General features: G+C 46.0%; 1 protein-coding gene across 1 annotated transcript in view; it reads left to right on the top strand.

Annotated features, from left to right (window-relative positions):
- trabd2a (TraB domain containing 2A) overlaps window positions 1–19,095 on the top strand; it is a 50,711-nt gene extending 31,616 nt beyond the window's left edge. The window contains exons 5-7 of the mRNA XM_079735524.1: window positions 11,432–11,522; window positions 13,093–13,395; window positions 17,971–19,095. Coding sequence (XP_079591650.1) covers window positions 11,432–11,522; window positions 13,093–13,395; window positions 17,971–18,220 — 644 coding nt within the window. The 3' untranslated portion in view covers window positions 18,221–19,095. The remainder of the gene's footprint in view (window positions 1–11,431; window positions 11,523–13,092; window positions 13,396–17,970) is intronic.
- Window positions 19,096–20,445: the final 1,350 nt, after the last annotated feature.

A 20,445-nucleotide genomic window follows, 5' to 3' on the forward strand; every position in this document is an offset into this window, starting at 1 on the left:
GGATATTTCGACATCAGCAATCTATATTTTAAGATTGCAAAATCTAGTCGGTAGAAATGTTTTTATTTTGTTAGCAATTCTGCAATTTTTTTACTGTAATGTTTTAGGAAAGAACGGTTCTTGAAGGAATACAAAAATTGCAAACAGGACCAAAAAAATAACGGAATAATTGCGTTATTTAGGAAGTGCAATATATGATCCTTCAGTGCACCCAGATGTGCAATTGGCCTCCTTTTATTTCGTATCTGCATTGTTTTCGCGGAAGCAAATCGTTGTGGAATGCAAGCCAGGAACTCTGTCCGCTGCCTGCTAGGCTTACTAGAGAAACAGGGTAAAAGAGGAGGACAGGGAGAGTGAAAACACAGACCTGGCAACGGATCTGGAGTTAGAGCAGCCGTTTGTCTACCAAAGGAAAGGCTTTTTATACCCCCCGTCTCGCCCTGGAAAATAGAGACCAGGAGTTGTTGCAAGCTAATTAGTGCTTTACGTTGCTGGCTTCACCCGCTGGTGTTAGTGTGTGAATGAGAGGCGTTCATTGTAATATAATTTAAGGGGTGGTAATAGTAATAATAATTAATAAGAAGAAATAATAATAATGATAATAATTAGTAATAATAAGTGCTATAAAGTTGCGGTCTACTCACAACAATATGGGGCTTTAGCATGAGCCTGTAAATATGTGTAAACTCCAAATGACAAGACATTGGTAAATAATTGTATCTTAATTAATGAGATAACGTAACATGATGAACATTTTAACAAGTTTTTAACTTATTTTACCAAGTTTGAGGATGGCATTTGAGGATTTGTTTGACTTAACTTTCTAAACGAGATGGGCTGTATACAGTATAATGGCGTTTACATCGTACATTTGCAACAGTTAACAATTCAACGTTCAATTTCACGGTTAAACAGTCGCTTCAAATGTTCTTAGCGGTTAAACAGTAAACAAGTACTGTGGAGCTGTCCTGACACCTTGCGTTTAGCACTCAGAGTGCTAACAATGGCGGACAGCTGATGGCAATATTTGGACATTCAAATCCAACAACACTGCTCTGGCCAAAGTCCACTCTCAGCGGATTCCAACTGTGATCACACTTTTGTACGGCTGCACTTAATAAGATGTGTTCAGGGGTGACGAGGTCGAGAGACAGACAGATAGCAAGCGAGCGGCAGTGATAGAAACATAAGAAAAGGAGAGCAAGCTCCACATTATAAATAATATCTTTCTAGAACGAGGGGCCTGGCTGTGTGATATATGAACAGCTCCGGAGTGTTTCCCGTCTCCCATCATTCACTCACGCGGGTTTATCTTCAAAAATAAAACAACCTCACACTCCCCAGACCCTCCCTTGGGCCCTGTATTTCATCGGCACCATCCCATCTTCTGAAAATAAGTCCCTAAATCTTCCTAAAGTGTGTGAACTCTTCATCATTCATTTGGTCGGGCAAGGCCTCTCGTGGGAGGGGAGGAGACATGGAATTCCACCATTTTGTCCACCTTTTTGTAAACACAGTCCTGGAGTCCATCTTTGAGTTAACAGCTCGGGTGTGACACCAGAAGATTTAGCAGCCGGTCTGTGTAATAATTCGTTTGCTTCTTCAAACATAAAGCAGCAACCTCACACCTTGTAATGGCCGTTTTTTGCCGTCGCTAGAGTGAATGGTCTCTGGGAATCCATGTACAATAGAAGTACTGCCATATAAATATATGTCACTTTTTTCTCGAGATCTCGGTTGAAGCCATGTTCTCGTAAACGTGTTGAGGGAGACCAAGAAAAATAAGGGAATGAGCACCAACGAATGTAGGCACACCTTAAACAGGATACAGATAAATTCGATTCAGTAGGTAAAAGGGGGTTTTGTGCCAAAGTAAAAAACACGGAGCGCGCCAGATTTTATGTGGGCACATTATCAAGATAAACTCTCAATTTCGATAACAAGGTCTTACTATCAGTCTGGCATCTGATAGCTTAACATTCCTAATTTTTCGGGCATTCTTGTCTATTTCTGCGGTTTTTGCTTTCCCGTTTAGCTTAATCTCACTGAACTCAGCCATCGATGTCCCTATTAAATCATTCACCTTTGTTTCAAACTACTTTCCTGCTTCTTTCTTTGCAAGTCAAGCGCAAGTTGTAGTATTTTCCGGCCATCTCGGTTGCCATCTCTAGTTCTCTTCTGCCCTCCCCTCTCCTCCTTCCTCCTCCTCCTCCTCCTCCTCCTCCTCCTCCTCCTCCACCTCCTCTTCCTTTCTATTCTCCTGCAAGTATGCTGATTGCAATCAGTATTGCAATGAAAGAGCCGAACCAGTGACCTCTTGACAGAAGCCCACCGTTGAACTCAGAGTTTAACTCTGCCTGACAGAACACTAAAGGAACTTTGGGATATTGGCATTCCTCTTCACCCCTGAGAAGAAAAGACTGAAGCCATCATGCATGTACGAGGAAAATAGTTTTTTTTTTCTTTTCTTTTGTTCTTCTATTATTTTTCAGCGATTCATTCCTCCGGCTCTTTATTTTCCACACCAGCATATCACAGCTGTGTTGAATCACAGTTTGTCAAGCTATTGCTTCGCCCTGGTGTTTACACGTACGCCAAGGATGAGATATGACAAGGCACTGACACACGGAGGCTGGGCGTCCTCTCTGGACCACACCGCTAACTCTCTCTCTCTCTCTCTCTCTCTCTCTCTCTCTCTCTCTCTCTCTCTCTCTCTCTCGTTATCACTCCCAACTCTTATCGCTGTTTGGTATATGTTTGGCAATTAAACCAAAGATAATATATATGCGCCAAAAAAATGATTTTGATTTGATCAGTTCACACATGTTTTCAATACTTCCAGCCGACAACCTCTATAAAGTAAAAGCATTCAGATTCAGCAGACTTTTATTCAAAGCACCACAGGTTGTCTCATGCTAAATCAGTTATGAGTACAGAGTAGCCGTAGGAATCAGTTGTGGGGTTATTTTTTACTTGAATGTACAATTCTATACATTCCATACAGATATTTGGCATTTTTTTCTTTTCTAACTCATCACCCATCTTGTGAGATGGCAAACTTTACAGAAAACATTTGAGACATTTGTGTCAACCATCAGCCAATTGTGACAGTATGTAATTATTTGCCTAATTTTGGCCTAACTTATGTCCCACCGTGTGTGTGTGTGTGTGTGTGTGTGTGTGTGTGTGTGTGTGTGTGTGTGTGTGTGTGTGTGTGTGTATGGTGCTGTCTCTGTGTGTGTGTGTGTGTGTGTGTGTGTGTGTGTGTGTGTGTGTGTGTGTGTGTGTGTGCTGCTGTGTACGCCACACAAAGTACAAAGCTCTATAAATAATTGAGGTTTCACATTTAATACAGTGAGGAACTGGGATCCTTCCATCCAAGGGACAAATATGGCTGCTAAAACAGTACCCTCCGAAACCGCAGTGAGACACTGGATATGTACAGTGAAAAAACATAAAGCGCCCAACAGGATGTGCTGTGTGATCCGAACACCAGTCCCGTCCTCCGTGCTTGCTGTTGGCCGTTGCCGCTAGCGATGACACTGTGGACAGCGAGCTCTGCGCTGGCGTCAAAGGCTTGACACACTGTGCGCTGCTTTTAGCAGCGTGCCTAGCCGCAGGCGTGGTGTTTGGCTGGTTAGCAGTTCTGAATAAAATAAACCTTGATGCAATCATAAATAAATATAGAAAATGTCTGATCTGGGATAAGATTTGCAAGTCTGGATTGCATTTGTGTGTGTGTGTCTGTGTGTGTCTTTGTGACTGTGTCAGTTTGTGTGTATTTGCACGTGTGTTAGTGTGGCACGTGTTTGTGTGTGTATTTGCGCGTGTGAGTCGCTGTGTGAGTGTGTGTGTGCGCATGTTCATGTGTGTGTTTGTGTGTCGGTGTGTGTGTGTGTGTGTGTGTGTTTGTGTGTGTGAGAGACAGAGAGTGGGAGAGCCGCCAGCCTCTTGTCAGCTCGTTCTAAGACGTGGGAAGGGGATATGAGGGGAGTAAAGGTTCTGGCGAGAGGCGCTTAGCAACACAACGCACTTCCAGCCAGGTAGCAACAACTACATCAGCAGACGGCTCCGGAACGTGCTGCCAGACACTTTAGTGTCACATTCTTCACACACAAGAAGCTCCGCACAGCGCTGACAGGGAGAGGGAGAGGGGAAGAGGGATACAGAGAAGGGAAGAGAGAGAGCGGGGAAAAGAGCGAGAGAGAGAGAGAGAGAGAGAGAGAGAGAGAGAGAAGAGAAGACAGAGAAAGGAGAAGACAGAGAAAGGAGAGAGAGCGAGAAAGTAGAAGAGAGAGGGAGAGAAAGGTGAAGACAGAGAAATGAGAAGATAGAGAAGGAGAGAGCGAGAGAGAAAGGAGAAGACAGAGAAAGGAGAGAGAGAGAAAGGAGAAGACACAGAGAGAGAGGGGAAGACAGAGAAAGGAGAATACAGAGAGAGAGAAAGAGGCGAAGAGTGAGTGAGAGAGTGAGGAGAAGAAGAGAGCGAGCGAGAGACTAGCGGGGGATCATGTGTACACAAACAGCCCCGAGCGTGCCGGTTCGGCCGGTGGAAGACGTTTGAGTGCCGCCTGCGTTTGCGTTTGTTTATCCAGCGTGCCGTAATGTTATGAGAGCAACTGCGGCGGCGGCCCTGGTTACAAGCAGTAATGTAAATAGGGTTTGCGCACACGAAAATGACCGCTATTTAAGGCTTACAATGTGCTGTAATAACGCAGGCCACTGATTAAGTAGGGCGGCGTGCGCAGGGTAAGCTGGGGAAGCTAAGGTGGGGAAGCTAAGGCTGGGGAAGCTAAGGTGGGGAAGCTAAGGCTGGGGAAGCTAAGTTAAGGTGGGGAAGCTAAGCTAAGGTGGGGAAGTTAAAGTGGAGAAGCTAAGGTGGGGAAGTTAAGGTGTATTGGGTAGTTTTTTTTAGGTTCCTACATTAAGAAGAGTTGAGTGCATTGCAAGTCTTTGAATGATTGTCTTTCAGGTGACTCTCTTCCTTTTTGTCTTTCACTTTGCATCAATGATCCCAACACTTAATGGTAGGCCACGGCTATTAAACTTTAACTGTTAAACCATGTTACATCGCTGTGGATGTTTCTCCATGTTAATGCTGTGCGCCCCTCACGTTCAAACTCTCGGAAGCCTATGAAACAAATCCTTTTTTAGGATAATGTTGCGGAAACCATTGGATGAAATCACTGCACGCCACGTGAATCCTAACTCCCGCCCGCCTTCACCTCAGAACCACATCGTCCGTGGATGGTTTCTCTGAAACAAAACAGGGCAGTTCATTCAGCGACACAGTAACACAGTGTGGACCTGGTTCACAGACCAGCGACTACAGGTCTTACATGCTGTTCTGGGGAGCTTTACAGGGCCACACTGTGAGGTAACCATCCAGGCAACATGTCACTGGTTCATTTCAACCGTCTGCACGTCCTCAAGGGGAGCTAGCTGTGAATAAAAGCTTTCAGGTCGCTCCTTATCTCCCCCATCACCACTCCTTCTTCCCCTCTGCCCCCGCAACAGCATCAATTTGTAGGCAAACGGCAAGACGTACGTTTCAAACAAGGCCGTACATTACCGAACGTATTCTTGGCCCTGTTTCCGATGTCTTGGCCCCGGTTTTCAGGTTTAAAATGTATGAAATTGCCCTAAATAAATAACCTATGGAAACATGAAACATGTCTACAGTCGCAGATGTAAGAAGAAAGAGTGGGGAAAATGAGTTTTTCCCAGAGTTTGAGCCCACTTTGGGAGGGTCACTGTTGGTGTTTAAGGTGCAGAACTGGGTGTATTTTGAATTATGAATACCATTTGGCCCGACTGAGCATTTAATGAGCAGCTTTTAGGGAAACACTAAATAGATGTTGTTTTTGGAACACTTTGAGTGGTAACGTAGCAAGCGCTGCATCAGAGCGAGTGTTGGGGAAGGATTTTAACCGAGTATTAAGGAATAAGCATTAATCGAATGACGCCATTTTTTCCCCCTATTCCGAGAGGTAGTAAAGATGAGTAATGCAACCTTTTAGCCACGAAGGAAGTAGAGGCAAGGGATGCACCGTGGTACGACATTCAGATAAATCATATACACGTTTTCAGGTCATTTACCACTGGTTTCGCTCTCATCAGATAACCTTAACTACTCCGCAGCAGAAAGCAAGAGATATAGAGTCGCTGGAGCGCGCAGAGTAGATGAATCACCTTTAACGTTGTAGGCTTCAACTTCGAACCGCTTGCCAAGATCCACATCCCGTATGGAGGGCTAATTTCAGGAAAGCCTAAACCGTTAAAACATAATTTTCTGTTGCTCTCGCATGGACATCAATCATGTTTAATCAGAGATGTCCACAGGTTGTTTGTGTTTGTAATTCCATGACCGAGCATATACAGGCTGGCCTTTTTTGCAGATGAAAAGACACATGAATCGGCTAATTGTTAAGGTGAACTGCTGGTGACGTGGAGATGTATTTGTACGAAGTTGGGCACTGTAACGCTACCAGCTGGGGCTGATGTTTGTCTCTCTCGAAATATGGGGAGACTAGGAGTCGAGAGTCTACCTAAATGATTTAAGAGAAACTAATACTCATTTAATATTTCACAGCCAAAATAAACAAAAGAGAATTAAAACAATATTCATATACTTCACATTCAAGACTTGAATGTGAAGTAAAAGTTTTTCTTTTGACATTACTTTGTTTCACCAATTTGCTGAATTGCTAGCATCTGAAACCCTCGATAAAGACAACACACACTAGAGTAAACAAAGCAGTTAAGATGTAAGAACACACATGGAACATAATTATTAAATTATAGCAATGGGAAATAATCCAACAATTCTTTTTTACTAGCCACAAATGGGATTACTTCCCTCTGGCATGAAGATATCATCATCAACAGATGGTAAACCGCCTGGTTGCATTAAGTTCCACTCTCAAACCAATGAAAGACAAACAAAGACACGGTGTTTCTCTGAAGAGATGCCTCAATGTACTCCATTGATTCAGATCAAGCACTCAGTGTTTTCACACTGTCTGTCAAGAGAAGGCCAGAGGAGTGCAGGGTCAATGAAACTCTAGTCAATGAACCTCTTAGACCAGTTCACTGTTTGAGGATGCGCTGGTTTGACTACCTCACTCTGATCCAAAGGGCTTATGGTGGTGATGAGCAGAAAATATCCAAACTCCCTGTCCCCCTGCGTGGTCGACACCGACTTCGACCCATGAATTCTCACAGCTGTGTGGACGTTAAGGCATTCGGGTTCAAGTGACCCTACTGGCTAGTAAACCCCTATATAAACACGGTCTTTTGTGAGCGCGTTCACACAGTCTCATAGTGAAGGTTAGGCAAGGGAAGAGCTGGGAGTGGAGAAAAAGTGTGGAGCCATGCACACTCATGCACCCCCAGAGAGCAATCAGCAGGATAATCCACTCATGCAAAGTAGACTCCAATCAGCGGTGGGAGTGGTGTTTCCATAGAGCCAGAAGAATAGGAGCCCATCGTCATAAACCATCTGTCTTCCTTCTCCATGGACGGGCAGTGGAACCTTCCAGTGGTGCTTATTAAGCTGCAGTTTGGAGATCAAAGGACCCAGGAGCCTTGTGTTGCTCGGAGACCCTTTTGGAGTGCAATGCCGGTCTTTGCCCTTTTCAGTTGTTTTGATGCAGTGGTGCGCAGGTGCATTGTGGTCTAAGAGATGAGAGAAAATAATAAGGAATATCAGAGCAGCCCGGATTCCTCCACGTGCTTTGGGATTTGATTGCATAAGGAGACTCACCCTGGGTCTTTCCATTCTTCTCAGCTCCACTCTCCACAACCTCACATGTTTTACAGTTGATGCTGGTTTTTCTTTTTTAAAGGTTGACCCACCATCCTTCAGTGTCTGCACAAACACACAGACACAGACACACACACACACACACACACACACACACACACACACACACACACACACACACACACACACACACACACACACACGCAGCCTTTCTTGATTAGTGCTTTAACCTTTCAATTTTTTCCCACAAAGAGTTTGGACACATTCAGGCCTTTGGGGATAGGACAGGATTGATGGTTCACTTTGTATTAGAAAGTGCACATGCATTCTCATACACATGTGCCGTGTGTGTGTGTGTGTGTGTGTGTGTGTGTGTGTGTGTGTGCGTGTGTGTGTGTGTGTGTGTGTGTGTGTGTGTGTGTGTGTGTGTGTGTGTGTGTGTGTGTGTGTGTGTGTGTGTGTGTGTGTGTGTGTGCGTGTGTGTGAAAACACGTGTCCCTTTGATGTGCGGACCCCCCTTTGGCTGCACATTGGGGTGGGCAGCTCCATTGGTGCCACCTTAATCCCCTCAAGTAAACACACATAAATCACACTGCTCTGTTGTCCTGAGGCTGGGACAGCCGGGGGGACTGTCCTCCCCTCTGTCTCTTTGTGTTTGTGTTTCTTTCTCTCGCCATAATCAACCATATTGACCCTTCCTACCCCGGAACCCCTGCGTAACTCTGGGTACTCAATGTGACGAAATTCTGCCACTTCCTTCCCTCTGAAGGTATTCATTTGATGTATACATATTGGCTTCTCCATCAAGCCGGGGGTTTGGCTTTGTTTAATTAAACCAATTGTTGCCCACAAATGTCCCTTTTAAATGTTGCATTCGTTTCTATGCAAGACAGGCTAAGTAAAAGTATTTCAGACTTTCGCCATGTTGAACCGAATACCTCAGTTTGTTTCAGTCTTTCGGGTCTAGTATTCCTAAACGCTTTCGCTGAGGTCAGTATAAACAACTTAGTCCCCCATTAATTACCAGGATTACTGACAAAGTATAAAGACCCAGCTAACCCGACCAGCGATTGCATCACGGCAGTCGGTGGTTGGGTTGACTGAAGAAAGTCATTATTGAGAGCCGCGGTAGGAGTTCAGCACTGCAGGGTTCAGTCACGGGGGCCAGGATGTTGGCTCAACCGTTCTGCGCACACACACACACGCACACGCACTGGCACACACACTCGCGCACACACACTTGCGCACATGCATACACACACTGGCACATGTCCTCAGCCAGTACACGCGCACAGACACACACACACACACACTGGCACATGTCCTCAGCCAACACCTATGGGACATGGACATGTAAACTCCATGTTTTACTGGCTTGTGGGGACGTCACCCGGGGTCCCCAGAAGGGCGACATCACACACAGCCCTCTCTTTCTCTCTCTCTCTCTCTTTCTCTCTCTGCGGACGGCTCTGAAGCAGGGCAGAACGCCGGGCCTTTGTTTACACATCTCAGCGTGGCCGCGGCTGAACGGAGCCAAACAATGAGGCCCCGGACCCCCTTTTGTCAGGGTGAGGGGCCGAGAGAGAGACCTCCTGACACAGCAACCTGAAGCCTCAATGGGCCCCACTTCACCTAGCCGAGGAGGTCAGCGAGGGAGAGAGACAGAGGGAGAGAGAGAGAAGCAGAGACATAGAGGTGTCTGTCTATCCTTCAGTCTGTATTTATCTCTATTTCCGGCGCTGTATATACGTCGCTTTATCTGTTTCTGTAAATCTCTCGCTCTCTCTCTCTTGCTCTCGCTCTCTCGCTCACTCGCTAACTTGCTCTTTTCTATCTCTCCATCTTTTAAGCCCTCTCCCTCTCTCTCTCTCTCTCTTTCTTTCCGTCTCTTAACCCCTGTCGCTCTCTCTCTCCATCTCTTAACCCCTCTCTCTCTCCCTCTCCCACTCTCTCTCCCTCTCTCTCTCTCTCTCTCTCTCCCTCTCTCTATAATCTAACCTCTCAATTTTGCTCACTCTATACCTCTTTCAGAAAAAGGATTAAACTCAGCCCAACCGATCTGCAACTGATATAGAAATAGCTGTCAATAGCATTACTGATAGCAACACCACCCATGATGGGGTAAAACCGAGGTAAATGCTCAGAGGATGAGACCTTAGAGCATATATCCAGACAAACCTGGAGGCCAACATAGACACGTGAGGTCTGGATATAGGAAGAGACGGTGTGATGGCGAACAGAGACACAGAGAGAGGATGGGGAATGCGATAGGAGGAGGTGAGAGAATGAGAGTGCGGAAAACAGGACTGGAAACAATGGAGGGAATAGAGATGGAAAGCTTAGTAGTTAGGGTTGAGAGGAATAGTGAAATGATGAAAGGCATGGGGGTGAAGGGAAGGAGAGGATATAGGGAGAGGGTGGATTGTTAATAAAAGAGAATGTGATTAGGTTTGAGGAATAAACCCTGAAATATTTGGATCTTAGCGCTCCAATTATAGAAGTATGTAAATAAGTCTGTAGTTTGGAATGCGTGCAAGAGAATGTAAATGAACATAAAGTCTCGGCACATGCATGAAGTAAAAGGAACTGCAAACAAAGAGCAAAACCACCACAGCCGTGGAAAGAGTAGAACAGTGGAAAAATCCATGCCAAGAGCCCGAATGTGAAACGCAAATTCTCCTGTATCTTATCACTTAAAAAACACGGGCTACAAAAGCAACGGCAGCCCATGTGCCAACAGGAACAAGGGCCTGTCGTAAGGGCTTTAATTCACCATTTCATTGGCCTGCTCTGTTCTTAGTGCTCACCTGTCTCTTGTTTTCAGCTTCTGAGGCCTTCTGGCCATGTGGCTCTCAGTACAAACACGCCTTTATTGTGAAGGACCCTCTGGGGAAGCCTCCACCACTAAGACTGCACTTAGACTTTATCTGGAGCTGATGACGCAGCCATCTGCTGTTTGAGTGTGTGCAGGCCATGCTGCCCCCCCCCCCCAAACATGACTGAAAACTGCAAAGTGAAAAAATGCTGACTGACAGTGATATATTTGTGTCTGCACGCGTGTGTCTGCATGTGTGTGTGTGTGTGTGTGTTTGTGTGTGTGTGTGTTTGTATATGCGTGCCTGAGTGCAAGATGGGTAATGTTTCACTTTTACCTTTCCTGTCATTTTTCTTCTCTCCGTTCTGTCAACTCACCAGGGCCCAAGTTTCCGGTTCTTGATTTTGCTAGTAAACCATACATACTATACATACATACTATACACACATACATACATACAGTCATCAATTATGAACCATTCATACTTACATACACATTCTGATAGCAAAGATATATTCTTTCTATTATACGACATTAATCATCTCCTTCTTAAAATAATGTGCACCTTTGTCCTTTGTGTGCGTGGGAAAGTTTGTGCGCATGTGTGTATGTGTGTAGGTTTGCTTGTGTGTATGTGAGTGTTGGCGTGTGCCTGGCTGCATGTGTGTGTGTGTGTGTGTGTGTGTGTGTGTGTGTGTGTGTGTGTGTGTGTGTGTGTGTGTGTGTGTGTGCGTTTGCTTGTGTGTATGTGTGTGTGCTTGGCTGTGTGTGCGCGTTGGTGCGTGTGCGTGAAAGACATGCGCCGTGATTGGTGGATGTTGAGAGTTGACCCCTGTGTTTCCGTGTTGCAGGTCACTTCCTCGGCAACAACACAGTGATAGACGTCCTGCGTCGCCAGGGTTACGAGGTGGAGCACACCCCAGCCGGCCAGCCCATCAGCAGGTAAACAGGCCCGGGTCAGGTGCTCGCGTGCTCACACACGTAGCACACACACACACACACCTGTACTGGTACTTGTGGTACAGACACATCGATTTCTACCCGTGGTCAAATGGGTTTCCTTGCCGATGCTACGGTTTTAACGTGCACGTTAAGCATCGTTGTAGAAATCGAGAATAGGCCGCGCCGTTCCAGACTAATACGCGCGGGTTAGGGGCTTTTGCCTTTGATTTCTAGACCTTTAATGAAAAGAGGCCCTAAGCCCTAAGCTTCACTCAAACATCTCCAAAACTGGAGTGTGTTTGTTTGTTTGTCCTGTGTGTGTGCATATGTGTTGGGTCGGTACGTGTGTGCGTGTGTGTGTGTGTGTGGAGGGTGCATGCATTCATGTTCCGTAGCATTTTGGATCGCTACCCTGATAACTCCCTGAAAGGCACTTTAAGTCTGCAGGTATGTTCGTGCCGCGAGACATTCTCTGTTGGGTTCTCAGAACGAGAATGTATGGCACTGTGGAGAAGCTGAAAAAAAATTGTTATGTCTCCCGCCTTGAACGGCTCACTGATAATAATAGCTGTCCTTGTGTGTTGCGTGTTTACGCGCCAAGCTTTAGTTCATTCTTTTTCAACATGTATTGGTGCGTTGCCCCCGCCATTGTGGTTGACCTGTAGATAAATATGTGTGCCCTGGCCAGCCATCAGGGAGGTGGTGTTGTGGCAGAGGTGAAGTGAAGCAGATCTCTTCCACTCGGTTATGAAGCATGGCATCTCCCATGGCCCTCCTCAACGTGGGTGGCTATCTCGGCTTTCATCCAGCCCTATCTGTGGCCGGATGAGCAGACAGGGCTGTGCAGGCAAACACGCCCAGAAACACACGCATTCAGGGATTCCACGCAGAGTTCCAGATGTATTAAGCACAACCTGCGAGGTGAGAGTGCATGTGTCTACGCATCGTAGATCCCCGTGCGTATGCAGTGCTGGAAGTCAGTGGGATGGGCCGGTAGCAGTGAGGGAAAGGGAGGGAGAGTTAGATTGTACATTCTTGCTCTTCAACTGCAGTTGAACAGGCCAGCATTAAGACAGATTTAGACAAAGTGCAAGCCAGATTGCAGTGGCTACCTTTTATCCAAATGCGAAATCGTTGCAATAAACTTTTTTGTCCCTTTCGCAATTTCGGTGCTCTACCTTTGTGTGTGTGTGTGTGTGTGTGTGTGTGTGTGTGTGTGTGTGTGTGTGTGTGTGTGTGTGTGTGTGTGTGTGTGTGTCTGTCCGCACTTATGTACTGAAAACATCAAACCGTTTCCATTCCTGACATTTCCTAAGAACTTTAATTCAAATCACACATGCTTTTGCTTTTGTAAATATTAACCCTACCATGGTTGATCCACTTCCAACTGAGAGACCTTGATCAAATGAGCATAACATCCGACATAGCCTTGCTCCAATGAAGAACACCTCCTCACTATTAGTGATGAAGTTTGAAATGTTATGAAAGACGTCTGATTCTGTTCTGCTCTCCTCCATTGCTCACCTCAACATCTCCCCCCCCCCCCCCCCCCCCCCCCCCCCACCACCAGGAGGTCCAGACCCTCCGACCCGACGGAGACGGAGGGCCACGGGCGGGACCCCTCTCCCCCGCAGCTGGTGCCCTTCCTGCACGAGCTCCCGGGCCCCGAGCAGGACGCCCACCTGGGGGGCCGCTTCCACCTGGAGGGGGAGGGGGAGGAGGAGGAGGAGGAGGAGGAGGCCCTGCTGCCCCACAGCCTGGACCTCCTGCAGAAGGCGGAGCGGCGCAGGATGATGAAGAAGAAGAGGAGGAACAAGCAGAAGAAGCAGCGGCACCGCCACTTCAACGACCTGTGGGTGCGCATCGAGGAGAGGTGAGGGGGCTGGGTGGTGGCACCATACTGGTTAGGGGGGCACAGAGGGAGGCCGGAGAGGCCCCGGTCCACAGCACGCCACTTGGTGGCCCGTATGACAAATCCTAGTTCGCATGCCACAAACTAGGACGGTACAAATGTGTACCCGAACAACAATTGTGTAAAAGCTGTTTGTTGTTTGTTTTGATTGACAAGTTCATATCCCATCACCTGCCACATTGAGTTGGGGTGACACTCGGGGTGGCCAATCACATTTCTGTGCCATCCCTGGGACACGCCTTGAATCGGAGAGAGAGAGTTGAAAGAGAGAGAGAGATGGAATACAAAAAACGAATACAAACACCTAAACAGGCGTCAACATATGAGATGCATGAAGAGAGGTGACAGGTAGAAAAGGAAATTCCTCAGAGAGGTTGGTCCAGGTCTGCGTCTTGATAGTGCCCCTGGGATGAATGTTTTGCACTGAGGGAGGGGAGAAAGAGGGGAGTGGGAGAGGGAGGGGAGAGGAGGGAGAGGGAGAGGGGAGAGTAAGAGAGGTGAGAGGGAAAGGAGACCGGGAAAAAGAGAGGAGAGTTAGAGGAGAGTTAGGAGAGGGGGAAAAAAAGGGGAAAGAGGGAGAGTAGGGAGGGGCGGAACGGGAGAGGAGGATTGGGACAGAGAGGAGAAAGGGAGCGGGTTTGGAAATGATTCTGGGGGTTCGCTGACGAGGTGGCAGATGATGGAGGACAGCGGAGAGGAGAAGGAGGAGAGATTAGGAGAAGGGTTAATAGGTGACAGCGGGGATATGTGTTAGGCGGTAATTGAATCTGAACCCGTCTCTGGGTTGGTCTATAGAGCTGAAACTTCCCGGTGGTGCGCTGTAGGCTGTAGGCTAGAGCAGACGGAGTCTCGGATAACTGCGCTGATCTCCCTGCTCGAACACATGCACATGCATATACATACCTACACACATGTGTGCACTCACATGCACATTCACACATACATATATAGAAAAACACACACACACACACACGCACACACACACACACACACACACACACACACACACACACACACACACACACACACACACACACACACACACACACACACGCACACCCACAAACACGTATATGCAAACCCACCATGTGTGCTCAGTGTGGTATAGGCCCAGACTGGCTGCTGATATGAAGTGTCTTCAGCCTGGGAAATCCTAGACAGCATCCGGTGTTGGTCTCTCGGTAGCTTCAGGCAGGGACTAACCGGCCAACATAACAAGCTCACCTTTCAGAGGGGATGAGAAAGCAGGGCTGGATCACAAGGTGTGGTCCACTGGGATGGAACCCCTCTCCCTCCACTTCCCCGGAATAACCAGACACCGGAACACCGAACGCTTTACACAGGCTCCTTCCTGTTGTCCAGATCTGAATCTGCATGTTTTATGTAGGAAAAACAATACTTAATACACAGACACACACACACACACACACACATGCACACACGCACACACACACACACACACACACACACACACACACACACACACACACACACACACACACACACACACACACACACACACACACACACACACACACACACAGAAACAGAAACAGACACACACACATACAGAGGCACACACACACAGATAGTATCCAGCAAATCTGTGATTGAAAGGCAGATCTTCAGTTAGCAGGAAATCATACTGAGATCACTTTTCTGTTACAGAGGAGTACTGCAGCTGTGGATGTGACGGATCATAAAATAGTTATCCTGCTGAAATATTCCATCACTCACCATTTCTCTCTCTCACTCTATCGCTGTCTCATCCTCATGGACCACCATTGTTTTCTTCTGGGGTTCCTGAAGTTAACAGATCATACGACGAAGGGTGTTGGCGTTCTAGAGTAAAAGAGTAGTTTGTCATGGTTCAACCTATCTGGCATTTTCTAAATCCTTTCAGGGGCGGGCCAGGTAGCAATGTTTTGCTGAGTTAGAAGAGTTAGACACAGACTTCTTGTGAAACTGCTTTTACTGCTGGCGTTTAGGATTCAGCTTTCAATACGACTTGACAGTAATTTCGCGAGACGGTAAAAGTATTTTTTAAAGAAATAAACCAATGAATAGAAAAAGAGTTGGAAGCGGATTTGTATACATTATGTCTGCATTTTTTTCCACGCCCGTCGACAGGTCCGTTTATATACACGTAAGGAGAGAGGAAACTAACGCGTTCCTGAACTAACAGAGGAGACCTTTGCTGTTTGTGTGTCTTCATGTCTGAAGAGTTGATTCTCAGGGTGGTGATGTCCCGTCTTGTCAGTGTGTGTGTGTGTGTGAGTGTGTGTGTGTGTGTGTGTGTGTGTGTGTGTGTGTGTGTGTGTGTGTGTGTGTGTGTGTGTGACGGATAAAGGAAGGGCGGGTAGACATAGGGACCTAGTAGCCAAACACACATAGTAGTATGTGTGTTTGGTTCTGTCTTTCAGGATTCACCCACGCACAAACACACACTGAAAGAAGATAGATGTGGACCTACCCGTGTGTTCAAGCGTGTTTGTGTGTATGCGTGTGTGTGTTTGTATCTATCCATGCGTTCAGTGAAAGAAAGAACAAAAGTAGATGTCTATGGATATATGTATGTGTTCAAGTGTGTGTGTGTGTGTGTCTCCCTGTTTTTCTGTGTGTGTGTGTGTGTCTCTCTGTCTTTCTGTGTGTGTGTGTGTGTCTCCCTGTTTTTCTGTGTGTATGTGTGTGTGTGTGTGTGTGTGTGTCTCCCTGTTTTTCTGTGTGTGTGTGTGTGTGTGTGTGTGTGTGTGTCTCTCTGTCTTTCTGTGTGCGTGTCTCTCTGTCTTTCTGTGTGATTGTCTGTGTGTGTGTGTGTGTGTGTGCGTGCGTGCAGAGCGCAGGGTCTTTGATGCGTGGGCCACACGCTGCTCACGTCACCCCTGATTTCCTTTCACCTCGGCGAGCTCACTGCACGCGCTGTGTGATACACTTCATACCCGCGTCGAGAGCCCTGAAAACTAAATCTAATCCACCCCCCCCCCCACCAAGCCCCCTCCTTTATTCTGAACTCGCTTCAAAGACTTGAGTCAACACGAAAAGAAAAAAAAAAACACCCAAGTCATGCCAGAGAGTTCTTTGTCTCGTGTCTCAGAGTATCATCAACGACAGAACCCCCCAAAAAAAAACAGCTTAGGGAATGAAAGCCAAGAGCATCGAGAGCCAACATTTCTACGGCGGCGTAGCCAGAACTCGGGGCCAATCAATGCAAGCTAAATATTATTTGATGCAAGTGCTCTGCCACTGATGGATACACTCGGATTCTCGGCAAATTAACCCCCAAATGAAAGTTACATGTGCTTTCTATGATCTAGTCTGGTTTTCATGATGGACTTTAGGGTTTTGATTTTGGCTATGAAGCAGCGATGCAGGTTTGCTTGGAAGAGAAGCTATGTAGTACACTACATCCTGCCCTAAAGACACATTTGTTTTCCAAAACCTTATGCTGAGCTTCTTATAGCAAAAGAGATAGTTTAAGAATAGCAAAAATATTTTATAACTCTATTGAAATCATCACAGCTCTATGGCTGTAAAAGCCATGATAGAGAATCCAGTTGTCTTTTAACATGATAAGTGCAGTTCACAGATTTTGGGAGTAAAATGTAAGTTTCATGCAATGTGAAAATTAAAGTATGATTAAAGTTGGTAAAGTTGGTTGCAATCTGCAACCTCCCCCCAAATGCCAAACAGAGGGATTGATTGATTTACATACCACTCTTAAAGAAATGTCACATGCATAAATCGCTACAAATGGCCAACATATGAACAGATTGTTAAATCAACTTATACACTTCAGCCTATGGGATGATTTCTATTGTAAAACTGGGACGGTTTTGGGGGAAACGGGAAGGAAGTGACATTTGGAAGTACTCCGAGGGCTCTAGTATATAAAGAAGAGCACTCTGGGGATCTAAGTGCTCCCGAGCTCCAGCAGGATGCAGTTCACTTCGACCGAAGCGATCAGTGATGAGATGGGATTTCTGATTCTTACACAGAGTACCTTTAAATTACTTAGTGGTATTGCATAACATGAATGATCAATCACTACATCTAGCCATCCACTGTTGCAATTAGGGAATGTTGTTATATCGTATCAATCTGTGTAATTGTGCAGCCTGTAGCTTTCGAAAGCTATTAGTTTGAGTTCAGGGCACTGTGTGTGTGTGTGTGTGTGTGTGAGTGTGCATGGGCTTCTGCGTGTGGGTTGCATGGCCTGGTCCCAGTCACAACAACTGTAGGCTCACATCAAACGGAGCTGCAGACATTGTTTAATGACCATACTTAAAGTGGAAGAGCGAGAGAGCGAGAGAGAGCGAGAGAGAGAGAGAGAGAGAGAGAGAGAGACAGAGAGAGAGAGAGCGAGAGAGAGAGAGAGAGAGAGAGAGAGACTCATACGATATATCAGTCAACGTTTTTATGATCGAAGAGGAAAATAAATCACCATAAAACAGTGGTTTTGAAACATACTTTGGAGGTTTATTCTGTGCTTGGTGATTCTCCGATCCAACCCTTTCTTTCTGTTTGTCTCCCCTCCAGCGCAGTGCTCCAGTCCCCTCCACCCTCGCTGGTGCGCATCATCAACGGCTACATCACGGTGCAGCCCCCCCACCGAGTCCCCAACAGCCCCCACGAACCCCACCACACACATTCCTCCTCCTCCTCCTCAATCACCTCCTCCTCCTCCACCTCCTCCCCCTCCCCCTCCTCCTCCTCCACCTCCTCCCGGCTGACGTGCACGGCGCTCCTGCTCCTGCTGCAGCGCTCCTGGACCGTCTGGAGTCTCTGAGGAGCTAGCGGATGTCGGCGGCGGATGTGGAGACGGCACACAAACAGAACAGCATGGCTGCTGGACGTATGAAGGGGCAGCGGGAGGGTAGGACTCGGAAGAGGACCCGCGGGTCTCTCGGCTGTGGAGGGCCGTAGCGGGGAGGGGGGGAAGGGGGGCTGGGGGGGCTTCTCCTGGGGTACCGGGACCCACGACATGCTGGAGAACCACACGGAGGCACTTTCAGAGTTCTGCAGGGTTCTAAAGGAATATCGCGTCCTGCGACTCGGAACGTGCGGGATAACGATCATGCTGCATTTTCTGCGTCATCGTCAGACATTTACATATCACACTATAACAAGCAGGGCTGCCTCAAAGTCTGACGGTTGTAAATGAATGGGACCAGCCCAGGTTGACACATGATGAGTGACTAGCATAGAACTGGACACCATATATATATACAGCATTATATAGCCAGCCAGCATGCAACGCTTTTAACTCCTTTAAACAAGTATTTGACTTCATACATGAAGAAAGAGATTCGGTCTGCTTTAGGACGTCAAACTCTAATCTGATTGGACCTGCTTCCAGAGGTCAGTGCAACCGTGATCAGTATGAGCTGTCCGCTAAAACCAGGATAGGGTCAATGCCAGGTTAGACACCATTGCTGTACTTTGTAGGAATACATGGAGTGACGTAGGAATGCAAGGTCTATGGCCGGGTCTCCACAGCTACAGTGTATCTGCTAGGAGGTGTCATGGACCTCCGGCCAACATGGTCCCCTGTGGGGGTAGGCCTTTGAAGCAGCTCTAATGCAGTTTTGATTTGTTCTTCATGTTTTCACTGAATGCATCACAGAGCATGTATATGCATGTATATATATATATATATATATATATATATATATATATATATATATATATATATATCCATACATACAGGAATAATCATGACATGATAGGATTGGCTTGCTGCAGCCTGCATGGCTGCAGACATGGTGCATTATGGGAGGTCCAACATGATGCTGGTTAAGGTGTGTGTGTGTGTGTGTGTGTGTGTGTGTGTGTGTGTGTGTGTGTGTGTGTGTGTGTGTGTGTGTGTGTGTGTGTGTGTGTGTGTGTCCAAAGCATTTCCTTTAGCTCTTAGTTCTCTGTCAAAGTGTTTTTTTAGGTCGCTTTCATCATTTCTTCTTTCAGAAGAATTTGTTTTCGTAATCCAAAAAATAACATGAGGGGAATTGTACATAATTGTATCTACATTTTCTAGATGTATTTTCGAAAAAGATAATCCAGACTTCTGTGTTGTTTATAAATATATAGCTATTTTGGAGATTAAATCAGGAACTAACTACCTTGGCCCATGTGTCCTTCTGAGGTAGGTCGTGTTGCGGAGGGAGGGAAGGGAGCTTCTATTGTGCCAGTGTCCGTGCTCGTGTGTGTGTGTTTGTGTGAGTGTCCGTGTGTGTGTGTGTACAAGTGTTTTATTCATTATTGCATCTGTGCTGAAATAGCTTTTGTTTTGTTTGACATAGAGACTATTTGTTTAATTTATTCAACTCTAGCTGTAGGTAAGTCACTTCCAATGTTTTTTTGTTTATCGTACGTTGCAGTCACTACTAAGTTGTCAAATATATACTCTTTTTGTATATGTTAATGTTCATACAAATTATATTTCATAGCATATAGGGGAAGAGAGGTATTTTATTGCTATACAAAAAACAGTGAATCCATTTTAAATAAATAATACATAAATAAATGATACACACTGAGCACATATGACTTGGGATTTATGTACCTAAGTTGATCATCATCATTTAGAATTTAAATGACCTGCGATTATGATTTTAATATTTTTACTTTAAAGTTGAAGACAATAAAGTATTTATCTAGTAACTTGGCTTGGCTCTTTTTAATTAAACATATGCATGGTTTTGCTTCACCTGATGGTATATTAATGTATCAGCTGTTGAAAAGTCTAGAAATGTACATTTAATCTTGATATATAAATCCATCGTTTAGTGCTGAAAGCTCAAACGTTACTGTTCCGTGTCTATTTTTGAATAAAGAAAAAGAAAGATATGAACATTTTTGATTCAAACCAGACCAATTGTCTCAAATGTGATCATTAGTGTAAAGGTCCTTTTTGTAGTAACAGTATGTTGGTTACATTTGGTTTGATTACAGGTGAATATAGTGTAAGATGTATCATCTGAAGGATAAGTATGTTGACCTTGACACACAAAAACA

This window comes from Pollachius pollachius (assembly GCF_949987615.1).
Source record: "Pollachius pollachius genome assembly, chromosome: 4".
Taxonomy (NCBI): Eukaryota; Metazoa; Chordata; class Actinopteri; order Gadiformes; family Gadidae; genus Pollachius; species Pollachius pollachius.